Source organism: Panthera leo, chromosome C1, assembly GCF_018350215.1.
Source record: "Panthera leo isolate Ple1 chromosome C1, P.leo_Ple1_pat1.1, whole genome shotgun sequence".
NCBI classification, from domain to species: Eukaryota; Metazoa; Chordata; class Mammalia; order Carnivora; family Felidae; genus Panthera; species Panthera leo.
Window position 1 is genome coordinate 110,516,182 of NC_056686.1, and position 21,187 is coordinate 110,537,368.

A 21,187-nucleotide genomic window follows, 5' to 3' on the forward strand; every position below is an offset into this window, starting at 1 on the left:
CAAGTGTCAGTGTGAAGCCAAGCGTCAGTGTGAAGCCAGGCGTCAGTGTGAAGCCAGGCGTCTGTGTGAAGCCAGGCGTCTGTGTGAAGCCAGGCATCTGTGTGAAGCCAGGAGTCAGTGTGAAGCCAGGCGTCTGTGTGAAGCCAGGTGTCAGTGTGAAGCCAGGTGCCAGTGTGAAGCCAGGTGTCAGTGTGAAGCCAAGCGTCAGTGTGAAGCCAGGGCTAATGGTGAATTTCAGACCAGGGTCAGAGTAGCTTGTAGCCAGAAGTCAGATTTGGCTGTCATTGAGATCAGGAGCAGGATCACCTGGGGGCCTCACAGATGGCTGGAATAAAAGCATGCAAGTAAAAGTGCTTTGTAAACTGTAAAACATCACTTTGCAAATGGAAGATATAATCATTCATGTTTTACTGGCTTCCCTAATATGCAGCTTACAGGTCAGAGCCTAGAAACTTCTCCCTGGAGGCCAAGTCTCCACATACCCGATGCTGCAGCACCTCAGCAAAGAGGTTTGCCCGAGGGGGACTGAAGGGATGAGCTGGACCCCTAGCCCTGCATGCCCTTCCTCATGGCACCACACTTGGCTGAAGCTACCCCCCAACCCCCAGATGGCTGAGCTGCAACCCTGCAGGCCACCCCAGCTTCCACTTCTCTCTCACCTGGGCTGTTCTGTTCAGTACCAGCTGAACCTCGTCTTCTTCCTCCTCACATTCTGGGGCCCTCCTCTCCTCAAAGAACACCTTTCCTTCTCTCCTCCTGGTCTCCAGGCTTACCCTCCTTTACTTGGCAAAGCAGCTTTCTGCCACCCTCTCCTCTCTGTCACAGCCCCTTCCTCACTTCCCTATTTCCTACTTCCCTTAATTGGCCTAGTTTTCCATCTACCTACTCAGTCCTTGCTCTTTCATTATAGAAACATTCCCCAAGACAGACACATGATGTCCACCATGACAGGACCCCACTGTGGTCTGTTCTACTGGGTAGGTTTCCCCCCATCTGGGCTCTGAAACCCCTGGTGTTGGAGAGCAGTGACAGAAGAGGAAAGGGGCTCAGGGTCCTAGAGGGGTGGGGTTGGGGTGGGGCTAAGAGGGCCCAGCCTCCCTGAAGAACCTGGCCACACTGACCTTGCCCTCATCATCTTCAACCAAGATCTTGCCAGGCTTTGTTTCCTTGATGATGCACCCAATAGCCACGCTGGTCTTGTTGGCAGGGAGGGGGTTCAGCCACACATGGTCACCCTGGACAGAAGATAGAAGACAGTGGTCAAACACCTGTTCCATGTTCCCTTTCCTGCTCAAGACTTACCTCTCCCGGGGGCCGTCTTTTCCAATGCTCTCTTCATACCCCCTCCTCCTCTTTCCCTCTCCTTCTTATTCCCTCTCTCCTTTCCCACTCTCTCTTGTTCTTGCCAGGATGGCAGTGGGAGTTAGCAATGGAAGATTCCCTGACCTACCTTGGTTCTAGGAAACAGACAAGCCATATTTGCAGGAAAACAGTCCCACCGTGAGGTGGAAAAAGAGTCTTTGCCCTGTGAATAGCCCTATAGGACCGAAACCCGTTGGGTGAGGAGAAGCAAAGACTAAAATCTCATAGGTTTCTGCTAGCCTGTGACATGGCATTGACCCGTATGAACTTCCTTCTGACCCAAGAAAGCTCACCCCATTCAAAGAGGAGTAATCCCCAAACCAGCACAGGTCTACATACAAAGATACTGAAATCCAACAGGAGGAAAGGAGCAAGTGACTAATACCAGGAAAAACAAACAAACCAACAAAACTGTCAGAGAACAGTGGAAGTTGTGGCCAAGTATTTCACCATAGTTTCCAAAAATGTACTGAAGAGTAGATCAGAAGCAAGAGCTCAGAAATTAGATGCTGAGACAAGTGAAAGGGATGAGAATTGAGTTGGCAAAGCTCAAGAAAGAAATGGAAGAGATAACATGGACCAGGAATGAAAGCAGAATTGGAAACAACAGAAAAACAATCACCGCTATAAACATAGTAAAGATCACTGAAGACAGGAGGAGAGGGCGAGCTGAATGACAGAGAAATTTTTTTTTTTTTAAATTTTTTTTTTCAACGTTTTTTTAATTTATTTTTGGGACAGAGAGAGACAGACAGAGCATGAACGGGGGAGGGGCAGAGAGAGAGGGAGACACAGAATCGGAAACAGGCTCCAGGCTCCAGGCTCCGAGCCATCAGCCCAGAGCCCGACGCGGGGCTCGAACTCACGGACCGCGAGATCGTGACCTGGCTGAAGTCGGACGCTTAACCGACTGCGCCACCCAGGCGCCCCGACAGAGAAATTTTTTAAATGAGGATTAGGAAGAAAAGGATAGATAGGGAAGATGGACAAAAATACGTGGGCACCCAAAGAAGATAACTGGAAATAAACCCAGGAAGATTATTTAAAGATATAATTCAAGACAACTTTCCAGATATTAAAGAAATCTTGCATCTATAGATTGAAAGCACATCAGGTACCAGGAAATAATGACAAAGAAAAATCAGCTCCAGGACATATACTAGCAAAGGTTTTTGAGCTTTGAAAATAAAGATGAGTTCACTTCTAAGGAGAAAATTCAGGACAAATTCAAATCCTATAGAGAGCTGAACAACTAAAAGATCTCAAGAAAAGAGCAACCTACCTATTAGTATGGCCACTACCAAAAGAACAGAAAACATCAAGTGTTAGAGGCACTGGAACTGTTATACACTTCTGGTGGGATTGTAAACTGGTGCAGCCACTGGGGAAAATAATACGGAGATTCCTCAAAAAAGTAAAAATGTATATACCATATGACCCAGCAATCCCACTTCTGAGTATACATCCAAAGAAATTCAAAGAAGGATCGTAAAGACATATGTGCACTCCTATGTTCATTGCAGCATTATTCACAATAGCCATAGGTGAAAGCAATCCAAGTGCCCATTAACATATGAATAAACAAACAAAATGTGATGTATACATGCAAAGGAATATCCTTAAAATGGAAGGAAATCCTGTTATGTGGTACAGTATGGATGGACCTCAAGGACATCATGCCAAGTGAGATAAGCTAGTCACAGAAAGACAAATACTCCATGATTCCACTCATAAGAAGTATCTAAAAGAGTTGGGGCATGTGGATGGCTTAGATGGTTGAGCGTCAGACTTCGGCTCAGGTCATGATCTCACAGTTCGTGGGTTCAAGCCCCACATCGGGCTCTGTGCTGACATCTCAAAGCCTGGAGCCTGCTTTGGATTCTGTGTCTCCCTTTCTCTCTGCCCCTCCCCTGTTCACTCTCTCTCTCTCTCAAAAGTAAATAAGCCTTAAGAAAAAAAAGAAGTATCTAAAATAATCAAAATCACAGAAACAAAAAATAGAAAGGTGGTTGCCAAGGGCTGGAGGAGGAATGAGGGAAAATAGTGTTTAGTGAGCACAGAATTCCAAGTTTGCAAGATTAAAAGTTCTTAGGTCTGGGGCTGCCTGGGTAGCTCAGTCAGTTAAGCAGCTGACCTCAGCTCAGGTCATGATCTTGTGGTTCATGTGTTCTAGCCCTGTGTCTGGCTTTGTGCTAACAGCTCAGAGCCTGGAACCTGCTTCTGATTCTGTGTCTCCCTTTCTCTCTGCCCCTCCCCTGCTTACACTCTCTCTCTCCCTCTCAAAAATAAATAAACATTTTTTAAAAATTAAAAAAAAAAGTTCTCAGATCTGTTGCACAACAATGTGAATATACTTGATGCTGAACTGTGTGCTTAAAAATGGTAAATTTAACGTTAGGCATTTTTTTTTTTTTTACCACAATGAAAAAAGAAAGAAAAAAGAAATCTAGTAACTTTTTATCTAGCCAAATCGTCCTTCCTGTATAAAGGTAACAAACATTTTTGAAGATACAATATTATTGCCATAAGCCTTCTAGAAAAAAAAACTGGGGAAGAAAGTTCAGTCAATAGTATAAGGAATAAAAATAGATACACATCAACACTCATGATCATGAAGTTTCAAAATACTTGGGACGAAGAGAAAATCATGAAAGCTTTCAGAGAGAAAAAAATAGATTTTGTACAAAGGCTCAAAAATGAGAATGGTTGGCACAAAAACAAACACTCAGATCAATGGAACAGAATACAGAACCCAGAAATGGACCCACAAACATATGGCCAACTAATCTTTGACAAAGCAGGAAAGAATATCCAATGGAATAACGACAGTCTCTTCAGCAAGTGGTGCTGGAAAAACTGGACAGCAACATGCAGAAAAATGAACCTGGACAACTTTCTTACACCATACACAAAAATAAACTCAAAATGGATGAAAGACCTAAATGTAAGACAAGAAACCAACAAAATCCTATAGGAGAAAGCAAGGCACAAACCTCTTTGACCTTGGCTGCAGCAACTTCTTACTGAACACATCTTCAGAGGCAAGGGAAACAAAAGCAAAAATGAACTATTGGGACCTCATCAAAGTAAAAAGCTTCTGCACAGCAAAGGAAACAATCAGAAAAACTAAAAGGCAACTGACAGAATGGGAGAAGATATTTGCAAACGACATATCAGATAAAGGGTTAGTATCCAAAATCTATAAAGAATTTATCCAACTCAACACCCAAAAAACAAATAATCCAGTGACGAAATGGGCAAAAGACATGAATAGACACTTCTCCAAGAAGACATGCAGATGGCCAACCGACACATGAAAAAATGCTCAACATTACTTATCATCAGGGAAATACAAATCAAAACCACAATGAGATACCACCTCACACCCATCAGAATGGCTAACATTAACAAGTCAGGCAACAACAGATGTTGGCAAGGATAGGGAGAAAGAGGATCTCTTTTGCACTGCTGGTGGGAATGCAAGCTGGTGCAGCCACGCTGGACAACAGTATGGAGGTTCCTCAAAAAATTAAAAACAGAACTACCCTATGACCCACCAATTGCACTGCTAGGTATTTATCCAAGGGATACAGGTATGCTGTTTCAAAGGGACACATGCACCCCAATGTTTATAGCAGCACTATCCACAATAGCCAAAGTATGGAAAGAGCCCAAATGTCCATCGATAGATGAATGGATAAAGAAGATGTGGTATATATGTACAATGGAGTATTACTCTGCAATCAAAAAAGAATGAAATCTTGCCATTTGCAAATATGTGGATGGAACTAGAAGATATTATGCTAAGCAGAATTATTTGGTCAGAGAAAGACAAATATCATATGACCTCACTCATATGAGGACTTTAAGACACAGAACAGATGTGCACAAGGGAAGGGAGGCAAAAATAATATAAAAAGAGGGAGGGGGACAAAACATAAGAGACTCTTAAATATGGAGAACAGAGGGTTACTGGAGAGGTTGTGGGAGGGTGGATGAGCTAAATGGGTAAGGGACATTAAGGAATCTATTCCTGAAGTCATTGTTGTACTATATGGTAACTAATTTGGATGTAAATTTAAAAAATAAAATAAAATAAATAAAATAAAAATTAATTTAATTTAATATTAAAAATTAAATTAACAACTGTGTTGCATTATGCTAAAAAGAATGAGAATGGTGTCAGATTTCTCAACAGTAATGCTGGAAGCCAGAAGACAACATGAAATAAACATCTTCACAATTCTCAGGGAAAATTCTGTCCAGTACGGAATCCCATGCCCAGCTGACACATGTGAATAAATGTGTTTTAGATATGCAAGTTGTTACCCCTTCTCAGAAAGCTATTGCAGGATGTGCTAGATCAAAATGAGGGAGTACTCCAAGAGAAAGACCTCAGGTCCAGGAGTAGGGATTCAGTACAAAGGAGAGACAAAAGGCATATTCAGACTGGCTGTGAAGGAGCTCCCAAGATGATGTCAAGATGTGTGCCTCAGAAATACAAGACATAGTCTAGATATCACAAGTCAGCAACTCTGGGAGAGATTTCCCTCTGAGGATGAAACTGGTTGACCTCCTGATGAGTCAGAACATTTTGAGAGAAGACTGACATGTCTGGGAGAAAGTGGGGGTGCTAAAGGCATGATAAATACACAGAAACCTTAGCAGGTGGGGAAAAGACAATTACAAAGTCTAGCAAAGGAAAGCACGGTGCTTAGAGTATGCTAGCTCAGTTCAGGGTAGCATTTACTTAGATAAAATAAGTAAACTCTATATGCAGGTCTGATCAAAGCTAGGTTTAACAATTTGGGGAGGACAGAGACATGAGTAGCATACTTGTGAGTGCCTGGAGGGGGGTAGGCTCATGGAGCTAGGGCCTTTCTTACATGGCAGGAAGTCAGTCATCGATGATGCCTGAACCCAAAAACTCCAGTAGCACTGTGAGCCTGTTCTTTCCAGACACAGAGGGAAATACCCAAGAATCAATAGCAGGCTTGACAGTGGTCACCTCTGGGGAAGAGACAGTGGGAAACTGATTCTTTAAACGGTATGTCTGTACGATTTTATACAAATGGAAGCCAAATTAAAGAAGAACTGCAAGGAACAGTTGCTGCAGGATACAGAAAACCAGTTTGACAACATACTGGGCCCAGTGAACGAATCAGATCATACCAGACACCTCAGAGATCCCGGAGAAGCTTTCTTACAAAGAGGATGAAATTGTAGCATGCAGCTGAAGCCGCTGGCAGATCATCAAAGCAAGATTGAAAGTCAAAGGCAGACGATGGGCATCTCACAGCAAACTTGACCTTAACCAGAGATGAACAAGAGAGGCACCATGTCCAATCCAGACTACGGAGGCATGAGCCCCACATGGGCTGGAAGAAGAAATCAAAGAACATGACTTTTGTTCCCTCCATTTGGCCAAAGCTCTACTAGGAAATAAATGAGAAGCCACATCACAGAAAATAGAGCTTCTTCATGACCTCCATCAGCAGGAAAAGACTGCAAGAGCTGCTGAATCAGGAAAAGAATGGAGAAGAGAAATAGCATCTCTCAGCCGTGAAGAAAGTAAGAGTGTCTATGGAGACTCATGAAATGGAGGAGGAGTTGAAGAAAGCAGGGAGATGTGAGGAGTCCTGAGAGTCCTCCTTGCTCTGCGTGATAGGAAATACATAACAGCTGGGTGCGGGAAGAGCTCTTGCTGGAGAGAATGTGGGAGTGCCCCAGCATGAGACAGAAACTACTGCAAAGGCCAGAAGCCATGAACAACCCACTCCCTGGAGACCTGGTCCTTCATACTAATGTCTCCCAAGAAAGGTGGCCTCTTTTGGCCTCCTCACTGAAACGGCACTGTGCCCTGATACCTTGTGCCCACCTGTCACGTCTTTCTCTTCCCAAAGTAGAAGAGGTGGACCTAGAGATGGTCTATGCCTGCATATAGTCAGATAGATGAAGACTCAGATGAGTCATCAAGGGAGCTCCAGCAGCAGGCCTGGTCTAAGCTCCAGTGCAGGCCCATCAGTAGACCCACAGAAGCCTGTCCCCTCTGCAGGGACAGATGGCATGGTTACTGCTGGTGCCAAAGACCTTGTTTTTCTCAGGAATGTCTCACAGTGCCTGGGCATTGTATCCCCTCCCTATCTGATGAAGTATGGTTGAAGATAAGGTATGATTGATTTGTCAACAAACAAACATTTATGACTTTGTGCACTGGAGACTGGGCCGATCTAAGAGAGGTGCTTTGAATTTCAAAATAATTCCAACCAGTCTTCTGCATTGAATAGTTCCCAGCCCCTCTGCACACAGATATGTAAACATTCATAGTCCTCATTTGGAAGGAAGATGGGGTTTCATTAATGTGACTGAAAACTGTGCTCTGCCCAGGGCCTTGGGGTGGCTCAGAATGTGTGCCAGCACCAGGATCTCGGTTTCCTCACTTGCCCATAGGGTGGAGGGTGAAGAAGCTGGTGATGATGGCAAAGAGAAAGATCTATTTACATGTTCATCCTTAAGTCAGCTGCCTTGTGTGTGCATCCTTGTGATGGGATCCCCAAAGCCAAAATCAGGGACAATCTAATGGTTGAACAATACATGGGCAATGCAAGACCTAATCACCTTCTTTAAAAGACTTCAACTTTTGTTTGAGGACTCACCCCTCCCCAATACATGGGGTTCTTGGTGAGCACCATCCCCTCCAGCTCAGGGGTGGGGCAAGTGATACAGCCCAGTGCACTCATCCTATCCCCTCAGCTGCCAGAAAGGGAGGCTGTATACAATGCACAATTTGTAAATCCTTAGTGTGTGGTCAAGGCCAGCACTATCCAATAGAAATACAGCTCAAACCGCATGTGTAATTGAAAATGTTCTAAAAAAAAAAAAAAAATGAAAGTGTTCTAGCAGCCACCTTTAAAATGTAAAGAAAAACAGGTGAAATTAATGTTATGAATGCTGTTATTTTTTTATTTTCAGTTTTTATTTGAAGTCAAGTTAGTTAACATATATGGTAAAATTGGTTCCAGGTATAGAATGTAGTGATTCATCACTTACATACAACACCTGGCACTCATCACAATTGCCCAGCACCTATCTAGCCCATCCTGCCACCCACTTCCCTCCATCAACCCTCAATTTTTTCTCTATGGTTGAGTCTCTTAAGGTTTGCTTTCCTCTCTCTCTCTTTTTTTCCCTTCCCTTATGTTCATCTGTTTTAAATTCCACGTGAGTGAAATCATACGGTATTTGTTTTTCTCTGACTTACTTCGCTTAGTATAATGCACTCTAGCTCCATCCACATCATTGCAAATGGAAAGATTTCATTCTTTTTGATGGCTGATTAATATTCCATTGTATATATACACCACTTTTTATTTATCCTTCGGTGGGTAGACATTTGGGCTGTTTCCATAGTTTGGCTATTTTTGATAATGCTGCTATAAACACCAGGGTGCATGTATCCCTTCAAATCTATATTTTTGTATCCTTTGGGTAAATACCTAGTAGTGCAATTGCTGGGTCATAGAGTAGTTCTATTTTTGACTTTTTAAGGAAACTCTGTACTGTTTTCCAGAGTGGCTGCACCAGAATGTTGTTATTTAACCCAATATATTCAAAATATTATCATTTAAACAGGTAAGAAATGTAAAAATTGTTAATGAGATATTTTATATTCTTTGTACTGAGTCCTTGGATCTGGCATGTGCTTTAGACTTACAGCACATCCCGATTCAACGCAGACAGATTTGTAGCACCTGGGGCTCATGACCACCACAGTGGACAGAGCAGATTCAGCCCTGGCACTTACCACCTGCTCCCAGTACTTTCCCAGATGCACCATGACCTGGATCCCTTTGGGCCTTTGCATGTGCTGTTTCCTTAGTCTAGACCACTGTCACCCACTGTACACATTCAGAACATCTAGTGGTCCTAATATTGTTATCAAAGTTTGGGATTATGTATGACTTCCAATGACCCTATGTAATCCTGTGACAATGGTATCGTTAATTCTATTTAACCACGAAGATGTAAGTGATAGTGTTGGGATATGAACCATGCCGGTCTGTCTCTAAGAGGTGGCCAGAGAAATCAGGAGGAGGAGGTTGAAAGAGGTTGGAGGAAGACTGGAGGAGTGGGTATCAGCTGACTAGGGTAATAGGTGGCTAGTTCGCGTGTGGTCTTTGCACCTCACAAGCTGTAGCTGTGTCTCCCCACTCCTGGGCAGGACCACTGGGTCAGAAAGGGCACTGCCCCTGATGTCCTGAGAAGTCTCAGACAGCCCCATGTTCATCTGACTAGTGGTAAAACTAAGGTCTAGAGAATGGAAAGCCTGGCCAAGGTCATACAGCAAGCAACTGGCAGAGCAGTGAGTTCGCCATATTCTTTGAGGAAGGACCCCTCAGCTGCTGCTGGAGAAACCCCCACCTCACTCCCAGCCTGGAGTATACTTCTGAAGTGCAAAAATCAAATTTCTCTCAACTCGAGTCCTATTTTAATTATATCAAAAGAGTTTACAGGGTGCCTGGGTGGCTCAGTCGGTTAAGCATCTGACTTTGGCTCAGGTCATGATCTTATGGTTCATGAGTTCAAGCCCATCATTGGGCTCTCTGCTGTCAGCACAGAGCCTGCTTCGGATACCCCTGCCTCTCAAAAATAAATAAACATTAAAAAATTTGTTTAAAGATTTTTATTAGCCTGGGGGGGGGGTCCACTGCTAATTGTTTTCAAAAAGATACTTTTTTCCATAATGTAGTTATTCAACATGTTTGAGTTTTCTCAACAATACAGGTTAAAGTAAACATTAAAGCCTGTTGTAGACTAAATTCATATATCAAAGCTCTATCCCCCAGTGTAACTGTATTTGGAGATACAGCCTTTAAAATGGTAATCAAAGTTGGGGCACCTGGGTGGCTCAGTCAGTTAAGCATCCGACTTCAGCTTGGGTCATGATCTCACAGCTTGTGAGTTTGAGCCTCGTGTTGGGCCCTCTGCTGTTAGTGCAGAGCTGCCCTTCCCCTGCTCATGCACGTGTTCTCTCTCTCTCAAAAATAAATAAACATCTTTTTTTTAAAGTAATTAAGGGGGTCTCCTAGGTGGCTCAGTCGGTTGAGCGTTCAACTTCGGCTCAGGCCATGATCTTTCAGTTGACGAGTTCAAGCCCCGCATCAGGCTCTGTTCTGACAGCTCAGAGCCTGAAGCCTGCTTTGGATTCTGTGTCTCCCTCTCTCTCTTCCCCTCCCTCACTCATGCTCTGTCTCTATCTCAAAAATAAAATAAACATTAAAAAATTAAAATAAAAAAATAAAAAAGTAATTAAGGTTAAATGAGGTCAAAGAGGTAGAGCCCTAACCTGGTGGGATTGGTGTCCTTATAAGAGGAAGAGACACCAGAGAACTCTCTCTCTCTGTGTGACAAGAAGGAAAGCCATGTGAGAAGGTGGCTATCTGCAAGCCAGAAAGAGAGGTGTCACCAGACACAAACCCTGCTGACACCTTGATATTGGGCTTCTAGTCTCCAAAACTGTGAGAGAATAAATTTCTGTTGTTTAAGCTGCTCAGTCTGTGGTATGTGTTATGGCATTTTGCTGTGGCACAGTTTTGCAGAGCTGCCTAATGGTTAGCCCCTTTGGAGTCAGACAGACTGGGTTCTCATTCCTTCTCTACCTTCCATGAGTGAGATGGCCTTGGGCAAGTCACTTAACCTCACTGACATCAGTTTCCTCACCTATTGAATGGGGCAGCTTCCCAGGGCTGTTGTGAAGATGGAATATAATGTGGGTCAGGAGCCTGAGTGGTGCCGGGCATGGAGTAGAACCACTGGATGGTATGTCAGGAATAAGCACAGTGTGGTTCTGCCCTTTATTCAGGAGTCACTAGGACCCATTAAAGGGACCATTGGTGAATCAGGCCATCACTGTCTTCCCAAGGAACTTGCAATCTTAGAAGACAGAGCAGGTGTACCATTGCAGTTGAGCATAATATGCCCCCAAAAGGTAGCTTTCTAAACTCTGCTTGAAGTTAGTCATGTTCCCAGTGGGCCCCTTGGGACTAATGCATCCCATGGGTATATTCCTTTGTGAAATAAACCTGGCTTTGCCTTACAACTCATGCTCCTCATGCTCCAAAATGGTGCCAAGTTCTAAAGTGATTTAGATACCAAAAGCCCCTGCAGCCTGAATTTTGAAACCACGTATGTTCTGTTTCCAGCCTAGAACAGCCTGTCTCTATTCTGGAAAAGACAACCCTAGCCACCCTTCTGTGACTCAGATAGTTGGAGGGCTTGGTTGCAGGAGCCCATGGTTGCTGGGTGATGCTGTCCCCTCTCAGCAGTGTGGATCCAGCAGCCAGGAGGAGACAATGGCCACTGTGTGGCTTTGCATGCAGAAAAAGAATATCTGGGGCATTTTCTTATCAAAAAGGACTTCTTTCTATCCAGCCTTCCTGGGTTGGGGTTGGAATTCAGGGGTGGGGTGGAGTGGAGGGCAGGGAAGAATGCCCAAGCTGGTTTGGGACTCTCCTCTGGGCTCCTCCAGCCTCCAACCTTCTCTCATCATGCTTGCACCACCCCAGCTGCCTGGAGGCCTGTGCCCCCCACCCCCCACTCCAGGGCAGGGCAGTGTCTCAGCATTTGCTTCCTTTCCACATGGAGCCATCTCTTGGCCACTGGGACACAGCAGGCGCTTAGATGTTTATTAAGCTGAGGGAAGATGGAGAAGAGCCCAAAGTTGAGATTGAACCCAGTATTTGATTCCCATCCACTCTGAGTGAGCTCCTTGCAACTGTTGCAATGAGACAACGAAAGAGAAATCCCCTTGTCAAGGCATTTAAGCCTTAAATAGAAGTGAGGGATTACTGCGCCAAGTGTGGCCGCCTGCTCAGGCCCAGAGGTTGGCCAGACTCGTTTTCTTTAGGTAATATAATGTCTTGTTCTTCCTACTCCCTTGTCTCTGACGTTTTCCTTGGGGGCTCTCCTTGCCTCTCGCTGAGTGTAATTCCCAGATAATCCCTGGATGCAATAGATGCAATTCTTACCAGCCTGAAGGCCGACATCTTGGGTGGCAGCTCCCCCGACCTGTGAGCAGAGAAAAAGCAGATCATCAGTCCTCATGGCCCTGCCTTGGAGCCCCTGGAGGGCAGGGGCCACGTGTGCACCTCAGCATATCCTCGAATGCCCTGCATGGGGCCCAGCTCAAGAAATGATTCTCGAATAAATGGACGAATAAGTCACCGTCCCACCTAAGTGTGAGAAGATGCTTTCTCAGTTTCTTCTATCCTATCTCATCTTTATTGAACATCTGTTTTGCACTCAGTACTGGGTTCGACATGGGGAGTCCAGGTGGTTCCGAACGTACTTAAGACACAGTCCCTGTCATCCAGAAGCACAAATTTTATCTGCTTGGACACCTGTGAAAGCCATTCACCACCACACACTATAGGGAGTGCTGAGGTAAGCAAGGCAGCATAGCTAAAGACACATGACATACTTTATATAAATCTCATAGCACCCCAAAACACAGGTGTTCCCCCATTTGTTAAATGGGATCCCACAAAGGGCAGGTGACCCAGTAAGTTAGCAGCACAGCTGGGAATCCAACCCTGGTCTGCCTCCTTTCAAACCTGCCCCCAGCTCCTGGCTGCCTTCCAGGGGTATAGGCATGCACATGTGTTCCTTCCAAACTCATATCAGATGAAGTACACAGACACCAAAGGCTAAATAAAGCTCTGTAACTGCATGAAATTTGCTGTACCCTGTGGGAGGAGAGGTGAGATACAAAGCTGAAATCCAGGCAGGTCATGATCCTGAAGAACCTGAATGCCATAAGAATATGGCCCCCAATCTCCTCCTAGGGCCTTTCCCTTCACCTTGACCTCTTCCTGTCTGAGGGAGATGCTGATTGTTTTGGTCTACTTGAAGTGCCTCCCTCTGTTCTTTTCAGGGAAATTCTCCTTCCTTTGTCCAAACTGTGTTCCGGATAAGGACTGTCAATGACATAAATCATGGTACCCAGAACCAGACTATGACTCAAGCAAGGGCCAACCACAGGCTTTCCCTGAGATGTTCTTTTTTTTTTTTTTTTTAATTTTTTTTTTCAACGTTTTTTTTTTAATTTTTTTATTTTTGGGACAGAGAGAGACAGAGCATGAACAGGGGAGGGACAGAGAGAGAGGGAGACACAGAATCGGAAACAGGCTCCAGGCTCTGAGCCATCAGCCCAGAGCCTGACGCGGGGCTCGAACTCACAGACCGCGAGATCGTGACCTGGCTGAAGTCGGACGCTTAACCGACTGCGCCACCCAGGCGCCCCTCCCTGAGATGTTCTAATTGGAACTGGGGGTTGGTTTTCTTTCCAGCCACGAAGATTTGAAGTGTGATTCCAAAATTGCCAGAGGTTACTGTCCTAATGTCCTGAAAACAGCTGGCTTGGGAGAGTAAAGTTGGGAGTTGGAAGGAGACAAAGGACAGAAATTCTGTCTCTGACTTTTTGTACTTTGATTATTTGAGCTAAGTCATTGAAACCAAAGAATTCTCCCTGATCTGGTGACCCCCCATTCTATTCTCTTTCAGCTTGCACATCCCCCTTGTGCATTCCCACCCTCTTCCAGGGCCACTGCCAGGATTAATGCACTTCCAAGTCCAAAATCAATGTCTCCAATCCCCACCTTTCTCTTGAACTCCAGGTCTACCAAAGCCCCATTTTCTGGATATGTCCAGCAGATAGGTTATGGACACATTAAACTCATTAAACTCAGCATGACCACAGCAACTCATCTCCTCTGTTTCCGCATCTGCTCTTTTCCATGCATTCTTTATCCCAGTGAATGCTATTAGCAATTGTGAATAAAACATTTGAATCATGGGGTGCCTGGGTGGCTCAGTCAGTTGAGTGTTTGACTTCAGCTCAGGTCATGATCTCATGGTTTGTGGGTTTGAGCCCCACGTTGGACTCTATGCTGACAGCTCAGAGCCTGGAGCCTGTTTTAGATTCTGTCTCCTTCTCTCTCTGCCCTGACCCAGCTCGTGCTCTGTCTCTCTCTCTCTCAAATAAATAAACATAAAAAAAATTTTTTTAAACATTTGAGTCATCCTATTATCCCCATCTTTAAATGATTGCTTTCATTTGAAGATTTCATCTATTAAAACTTGAGGTTCCCAGCTATATGTTGTCTACAAGAAACCCACTTTAAAAATAAAAACAGATTAAAAATAAAGAGATAAAGAAAGATATACCATGCTAACACTAATCAAAAGAAAGCTGGAGTAGCTTTGGTTATTTCAGACAGAGCAGACTCCAGGGCAAGGAGAATTATGAGGAATAAATAGGGCATTACATAATTATAAACAACAGAGGTGCCTGGGTAGCTCAGTCAGTTAAGTATTTGACTTTGGCTCAGGTCATGATCTCACAGTTCATGAACACAATCCCCGTTTTGGGTGAGCGTGAGCCCCACTTTGGATGAGCCACTTCTCTTTCTTCCTCTCTCTCTCTCGGCCCCTAGCTCATTTGTGCACTTTCTCTCTCTCTCTCAAAAATAGATGAATAAACAAACAAAACAAACAAACAAACAACAATAAATTGGCCCAGGAGGGCCAATTCTCAAAGAAGACATGACATTACTTAACATGTATGTACCTAAAAGCAGGGCATCAAAATACATGAGGCAAAAATAGGTAGAACTACAAGGAGAGAAAGATGAGTCCACTATTATAGTTGGAGTCTTTAATACTCCTCTATCAACAAATGACACATCTAGCAGGCAGAAAATCAGTAAGGACATCATCAAATTCAATGGCATCATCAATCAATTGAATGTAACTGACATTGGTAGAATACTTCAGCCAACAACAGCAGAATATACATGTTTTTCAAGTTCATGTGGAACATTCACCAAGATAGACCAAATTCTGAGCCATTAACATACCTGAACAAATTTAAAAGAATAGAAATCATACAATGTCTGCTCTCAGACCATGATGGTATTAAATTAAATCAAAATAGAAAAATCCCAAAATACTTGGAGATTAAGAAACACATTTATAATTAATACATGAATCAAAGAAGTCTTAAGAAATATTTTAAATGTTTTCAACTAAATGAAAATGAAAATACAACTTATCAAAATTTGTGGGATGTAGTGAAAGCTATGCTTAGAGGGAAATACATAACATTGAAAGACTATATTTAAAAAGAAGGTGGGTGCCTGGGTGGCTCAGTTGGTTAAGCGTCCGACTTCAGCTCAGGTCATGATCTCACAGTCCGTGAGTTCGAGCCCCACGTCGGGCTCTGTGCTGACAGCTCAGAGCCTGGAGCCTGCTTCAGATTCTGTGTCTCCCTCTCTCTCTGCCCCTCCCCTGCTCATGCTCTGTCTCTCTATGTCTCAAAAATAAATTAAAACATTTTTAAAAAATTTTTTAAAAAAGAAGAAAGTTCTAAGTGGTGCCTGACTGGCTCAGTCAGTGGAGCATGTGATTCTTGATCTTGGGGTTGTGAGTTCAAGCCCCATATTGGGGGTAGAGATTACTTAAAAACAAAACCTTTAAAAAAAATTAAAAAGAAGAAAGATCTAAAACTAATAATCTGAGTTTCCACCCTAGGAAACTAGATAAAAAAGAGCAATATAATCCTAAAGCAAGAAGAAGAAAAAAAGAAACAATAAAAATTAGAGCAGAAATCCCAAATTTGAGAATAGGAAATCAATAGGGAAAATCAATGAAACCAAAATCTTGTTCTTTGAAAACATCAATAAAACTGATAAAACTCTAGCCAAGCTAACCAAGAAAAAAAGAGAGAAGACACAAATTTATAATATCAGAAATGAAAGAGGGACATCTGGAGGATAGTTGACCTGATCCCATTGACATTAAAAGGATAAAAAAGGAATATTATAAACAGCTAGATATCTACAAATTTGGTAAATTTAGATAAAATAGACCAATTCCCTGAAAGACAGAACTGTCAAAAACTCACACAAGAAGAAATAGACAATCTGAATAGGCCTATATCTATTAAAGAAATTGAATCAATAATTAACAACCTGTCAAAAAAGAAGCATCAGGCCTAGATGGTTTCACCAATGAATTCCACTAAACATCTAAGGAAGAAATGGTACCAATTCTCTACAACATCTCCCAGGAAACAGAAGCACAGAAAACACTTCCCAACACTTCCTAATTCTGAGCCAGCATTACCCTAATACCAAAGCCAGGTAAAAGACACTAAAAGAAAGGAAAAACTACAGTCTGTGATGCCTCCTGCCCATCTCTTAGTCCCCTGTCATCCTTCACTTGAGAGACAGGAAGCCTCCCAGGTAGACTTGCTTCCTGGCCTCTCCAAAAAATTATTCTCCATTCTACCAACCAAGTGATCTTTAAAAGATACAAAAAACTGACCATATCATACCTCTCCATAGCCAGGAGCATGTGCGTCATACCCTTATGGCATTCAGGTCCTTCGGGATCATGACCTGTCTAGATTTCAGCCTTGTATCTCACCTCTCCTCCCACAGGCCACACCAAATTTCATGCAGTTCCAGAAGCCCCCCCGCATTCTCTCTCACTTTGGTGTCTGTGTACTTCATCTGATAGGAGTTTGGAAGGAACACATGTGCTTGCCTGTATGTACCCACACACAGGTACACACACCCTCATATGCTGCAGCTATAATTTTCTACCTCAGCTCTTATTGCTGTTTTTATGTGTCACTGTGTGTGTCTCTCTCACACTTGCAAGAATCTTAAAAACAGAACTATGCCCTACTCATTCCAGTAGGGGCTCACAATATGCTTGCTGAATGTATGGATGGATAAATGAGTGGGTGGGTGGGTAGATGGATAGATGGCCACCAGGAAGATGGGAGCAGACATGCCCCCCCCCATCCCAGGGAAGTAAGTATGGTGTTGCCCCTGAGGGAAAGCCCTCAGAGTATTTGCAAGTTCCTGCTTCTTGTTAGTGAGATGCTTTATTCTTAGCTCAGGCCCCTTGCCCAGCCCTGAAGTAGGTCAGTGTGCTGCTGAGCCCACCAGGGTCAGTGTCCTGCACTGGCCCCAGGGTGTACTGAACCTAAGGAACCAGAATGGGGGTGACCATCACCTGAGAGGAGAAGGGTGAGCTGGTTACCAAAGCCCTCTTCAGAGCTGTAGGATGTCTAAAGCCACACCACTATCATGGGCTTCTGAGTATCACTGAAGTGGAGTATGGGAGAAGAGGTAAAGAAATGCTGAAAGGTGAGTGGGGAGGTGGAGTTGGGGAGAGAGTCAAAATGTTCCTGGGACTAGGAGGGGCTGTGTGCCATGTGGTATATGGGGCACTGAACAGGAGACTGCGGTCTGAGAAGCAAAACACACACGGACTCTCTGGTCTATGGGAAGCTAGTCCAGAGGGGGGACGCTACCCTGGAGGGCTGGCAATGAAGGGATGCAGAAAGGGTGTCTGGATCTGGGTGAGGGATTGAGAGGCTTGGAAGTTACCCTGTGCAACCAGCCAACTCCTCCAGAGCCAAGGGTGTCTGATGTGGAATCTGTCACTCCAAACGGGAACAAAAATGGGCTGGCGTAGGTGAAAGAGGCCACCACTCAGTGGAAGGCAGCACAGTCCAGCAGGTGACAGGGACTCTGACTAGACCATCCCACTGCAGACACTCAAGACAACCAAATATTGGTAGTTTCAGATGGTTTGATCTAGTACGTGTGTTGATATTTGAGTATGAAATAAAAGTGAGCTATCTTTTATAGTATCATGCTATTTTTGTTTAAACAGATGGAAGATGCATATATATAAAGATGGAGATACATCCTTTTTAGAGGTAATTATATTGAACTGTTACCAGTGGTTTCTTCTGGAACTGAGGATTGGCATGGAGTAGAGAGGGAGGAAGGTGGGGGAAGAATTTTCCTTCACATTTTGCTCCTTTCTGTTATGTTTCTATATCCGTATATTTTTATTATTTATTTTGCTTTTATTCTTTGCGTTGCTGTCTATGGCATTGTTTGGCTTCCTGAAATCCTACTCCCTTTTTGATCAGCCACCAAGCTCAGTGACGGGGAGGGCCGGGAGGGGCTGATAGCAGCACCATCGAGGCGAGAGCTCATAGTGGTGCTGCTTTGGCAGTGCACACTGGGACAGGGCCTGTCAACCCCGACTCTGAGTCTCTCCGTGTGCCCTGATGCAGCCAGGATGGCTCAGCCCCTCTCCAAAGCCCAGGGCCCAGAGGGACACACCCTCCATTGAAAGGGAGTCCCACCACACAGGATTGTCTGGCATGTGGGGTGATATCAATGGGGTGGCGTTCCTGTGAATACCATGTGACTGGCAGTTCAGGAGGTATATGTCCCCAAGAGGTACCCCCGGCCCAGAGACATGATGCTCCTGGGTCCTCACCAGGGATCCCTTCTCTTTTGCCCAGATAAGGCCAGAGTTCAGGGTGTGAAGCTATAGGCCTCCGTCCCATCCTGCCCTAGTGAGCACAGGGCCTGGCCACCCCTACGGCCAAAAACCTTGCTGTGTGTGCTCACGTCAAGCTGAGGGACCTAGCTTTCTCAGAACCTGGCTCCTAGACCCTCCCGGGGCCTTACACTAGGTTTATCCCTCCTCCCTGCACACCTGACACACAAGCCTCTAGGGCTCCCTGCAGGTACAGGTCAAGTGCCCGCCTCTACGGCCTCATCTCTGGCCCACTCCTTCAGACCTGGCTTGAGTGTTTCCTTGCAGCCTCCCTGACTCTGTACTCAGCCATTGTAGCTAATGTCTACCTTCTCTGGCTCCAGAAGACCCTGGCCTGCGTTGAAACTCATGGTTTTCACTCGCCCAGAGAAGACCTTCTCAGAGCTTTGCTGTGGCAGAGTGCTGCCAGCCTGCCCAGAGAGACCTCGGAAGAGAGGGCCCTTGAGAAGCCTTCCTGAATTTACTATTTTTGCCAATGGTATTCCCTTGCTTGGTATCCCCTTCATGACATCCCATCAGGAAAGCCGGGCTTCTTCTCAGAGACTAGCTTGTTCTTAACAAGGGCATGTTTAAACTCGGCACTGCTTACATTTTCGTTTTTGCATTGCCCACCAGGACTCTCACAATGAACGTGGTGGCTATGTCTAGCAAATATACTGGAACTTCATTTACTAGCCTTCCTCTAAGAGAGCTGAATTGTGCTTTCCTACCTTAATTTTCCCTTCCTCTTGCTTTCTCCTTTATTTTATTTTTGATTTTGTTGCATTCTAGGTATCTCTGTAAGCTGCCTCAAGTGACTCTCTTTTGTTTACTTTTTGAATAAGGCAGGTGATCACTGAGGGATTTACAGACTAACATACACTGTTCCACTGTGCTGTGGTTCCTTTGCCTGCCCTCTACACTCTGTCCCTCCCCACAGAACAGAGTAGGGGCTCAGACTGTACTCACGCACTCTGCTAAGAGTTTTCCAACAGTAGTTCATTAATTCAATCTACACAACAATGCTACATGGTAACTGACATGGTTCCATTTGACAGATGAAGACACTGGGGCTTCAGGTCCCACACTTAGTAGGTGGCTGAGTCAGGATTTGAACCCCTGCTCGTCTGGCTGTGAAGTCCTTGTTTATTTTACTTCACCTCTCCCCTTGGTCTGATACGCTGCACTCTCTAGGACTGCACTGTCCAATATGGTAGCCACTAGCCACATGTGACTGTGTACGTTTAAATTCATTGTAGTTGAAATTAGAAATTCAATTGCTCAGTCATGCCAACCACACTTCAGGTGCTCAGTAGCCACATGTGGCTTGTGGCTACTGTGTTGGACAGCGCAGTTCTGTCATCATGGAAGGAGCATTTACTGCTTCCCTCCTCCCACACTTGGCTCCTGGTAGGAACTGGCTGTGCCCAGACCAGATCTTTGTGATGCCACTTCCTTGGCCTGGAACATCCCAGTTCTCCAGCACTGACATCAAGCCATCCTCTCTACACAGCCCATCTGTGTCCCTTCACCTCCTTCTCTGTCACTCTTTCTCCTTCCCACCCTGGACTCAGCCCCAGCCATCTCCTCCTCTGACTTCTTGATGCCTGTGTGGTCTATGCCCCTGGTGGGGTCACTTTTCCTTCACACAGTCTCACCTCACCAGCCCAGCAGTGAAGGAACACAGTGCATGCTGTTTGATTGAGGAGGTAGGCAAGGGAGTCCCAAGTGGCATTGGATAGAAAACTAGACTTTGTTCCTAGCTTTGCTTGCTACTAGCTACTGCATTTTTTTCAATGTATCTTCCCCAGTGCCTGTCCTCTGCCACGCCCTGGGTGGAGGCAGGGGACAGATCCCCGAGGAGATCCAGCCTGTGCACCTCCGGGTACTCATATTCAGTGGTTCAAGGCAAAGAATGTTATCCTCCTTTATCTCAACGCCCTCTTTTGCGAAAAACTTGCAATTCCTGCTCTTCCTCACTGCAGCATGTCATGTGGACTGAGTGACACCATGGAAGCAAGAGATGTGGTGCAAGATGTGAAAAGCGTGCTGTGACATAGATGCAACTGGGTAACTGGGAGTGTTCATCGTGCCGCGTCACTTCCCCACAGAGCTGTGCCTCGCCCCGTGCCTGAGTGAGAATACCCTAGGACCTAAGCCAGACACGGACACAGGTCCTCTGGGAAGAGGCACCTGAGGGCCAGTCAGCAGGGTGCCCGGCAGGTCCTGGGCAGTGGGGAAGGCTTCCTGCAGGAAGTGCTATTGAGCTGAGTGGTTCAAAACAGATTTCCTGGGGCCACATGCTGCAGGCCTAGAGAGCCAGCCCCGTGCAGAGTTTTGGTTTTCTTTGAACTAAAATCTGCAATGGAGTTTTGGGGTTTTATGGGTTAGAACAAAATTCAAGTCCAGAGTT

General features: G+C 44.9%; 1 protein-coding gene across 7 annotated transcripts in view; it reads right to left on the reverse strand.

Annotated features, from left to right (window-relative positions):
- The window catches only part of MYO7B (myosin VIIB), a 102,561-nt gene that overhangs the window by 62,824 nt on the left and 18,550 nt on the right, over positions 1–21,187 (reverse strand). For 4 of the 7 annotated variants that reach the window (XM_042954090.1, XM_042954088.1, XM_042954089.1 and 1 more), the window contains 2 exons: positions 12,390–12,429; positions 1,122–1,235 (listed from right to left, as the gene is read on the reverse strand). In XM_042954090.1, the coding sequence (XP_042810024.1) occupies positions 1,122–1,235; positions 12,390–12,407 (132 nt within the window). In that variant the 5' untranslated portion in view covers positions 12,408–12,429. Of the gene's footprint in view, positions 1–1,121; positions 1,330–12,389; positions 12,430–21,187 lie in introns of those variants that run through there. The other 3 variants (XM_042954093.1, XM_042954087.1, XM_042954094.1) reach the window with 1 other exon arrangement.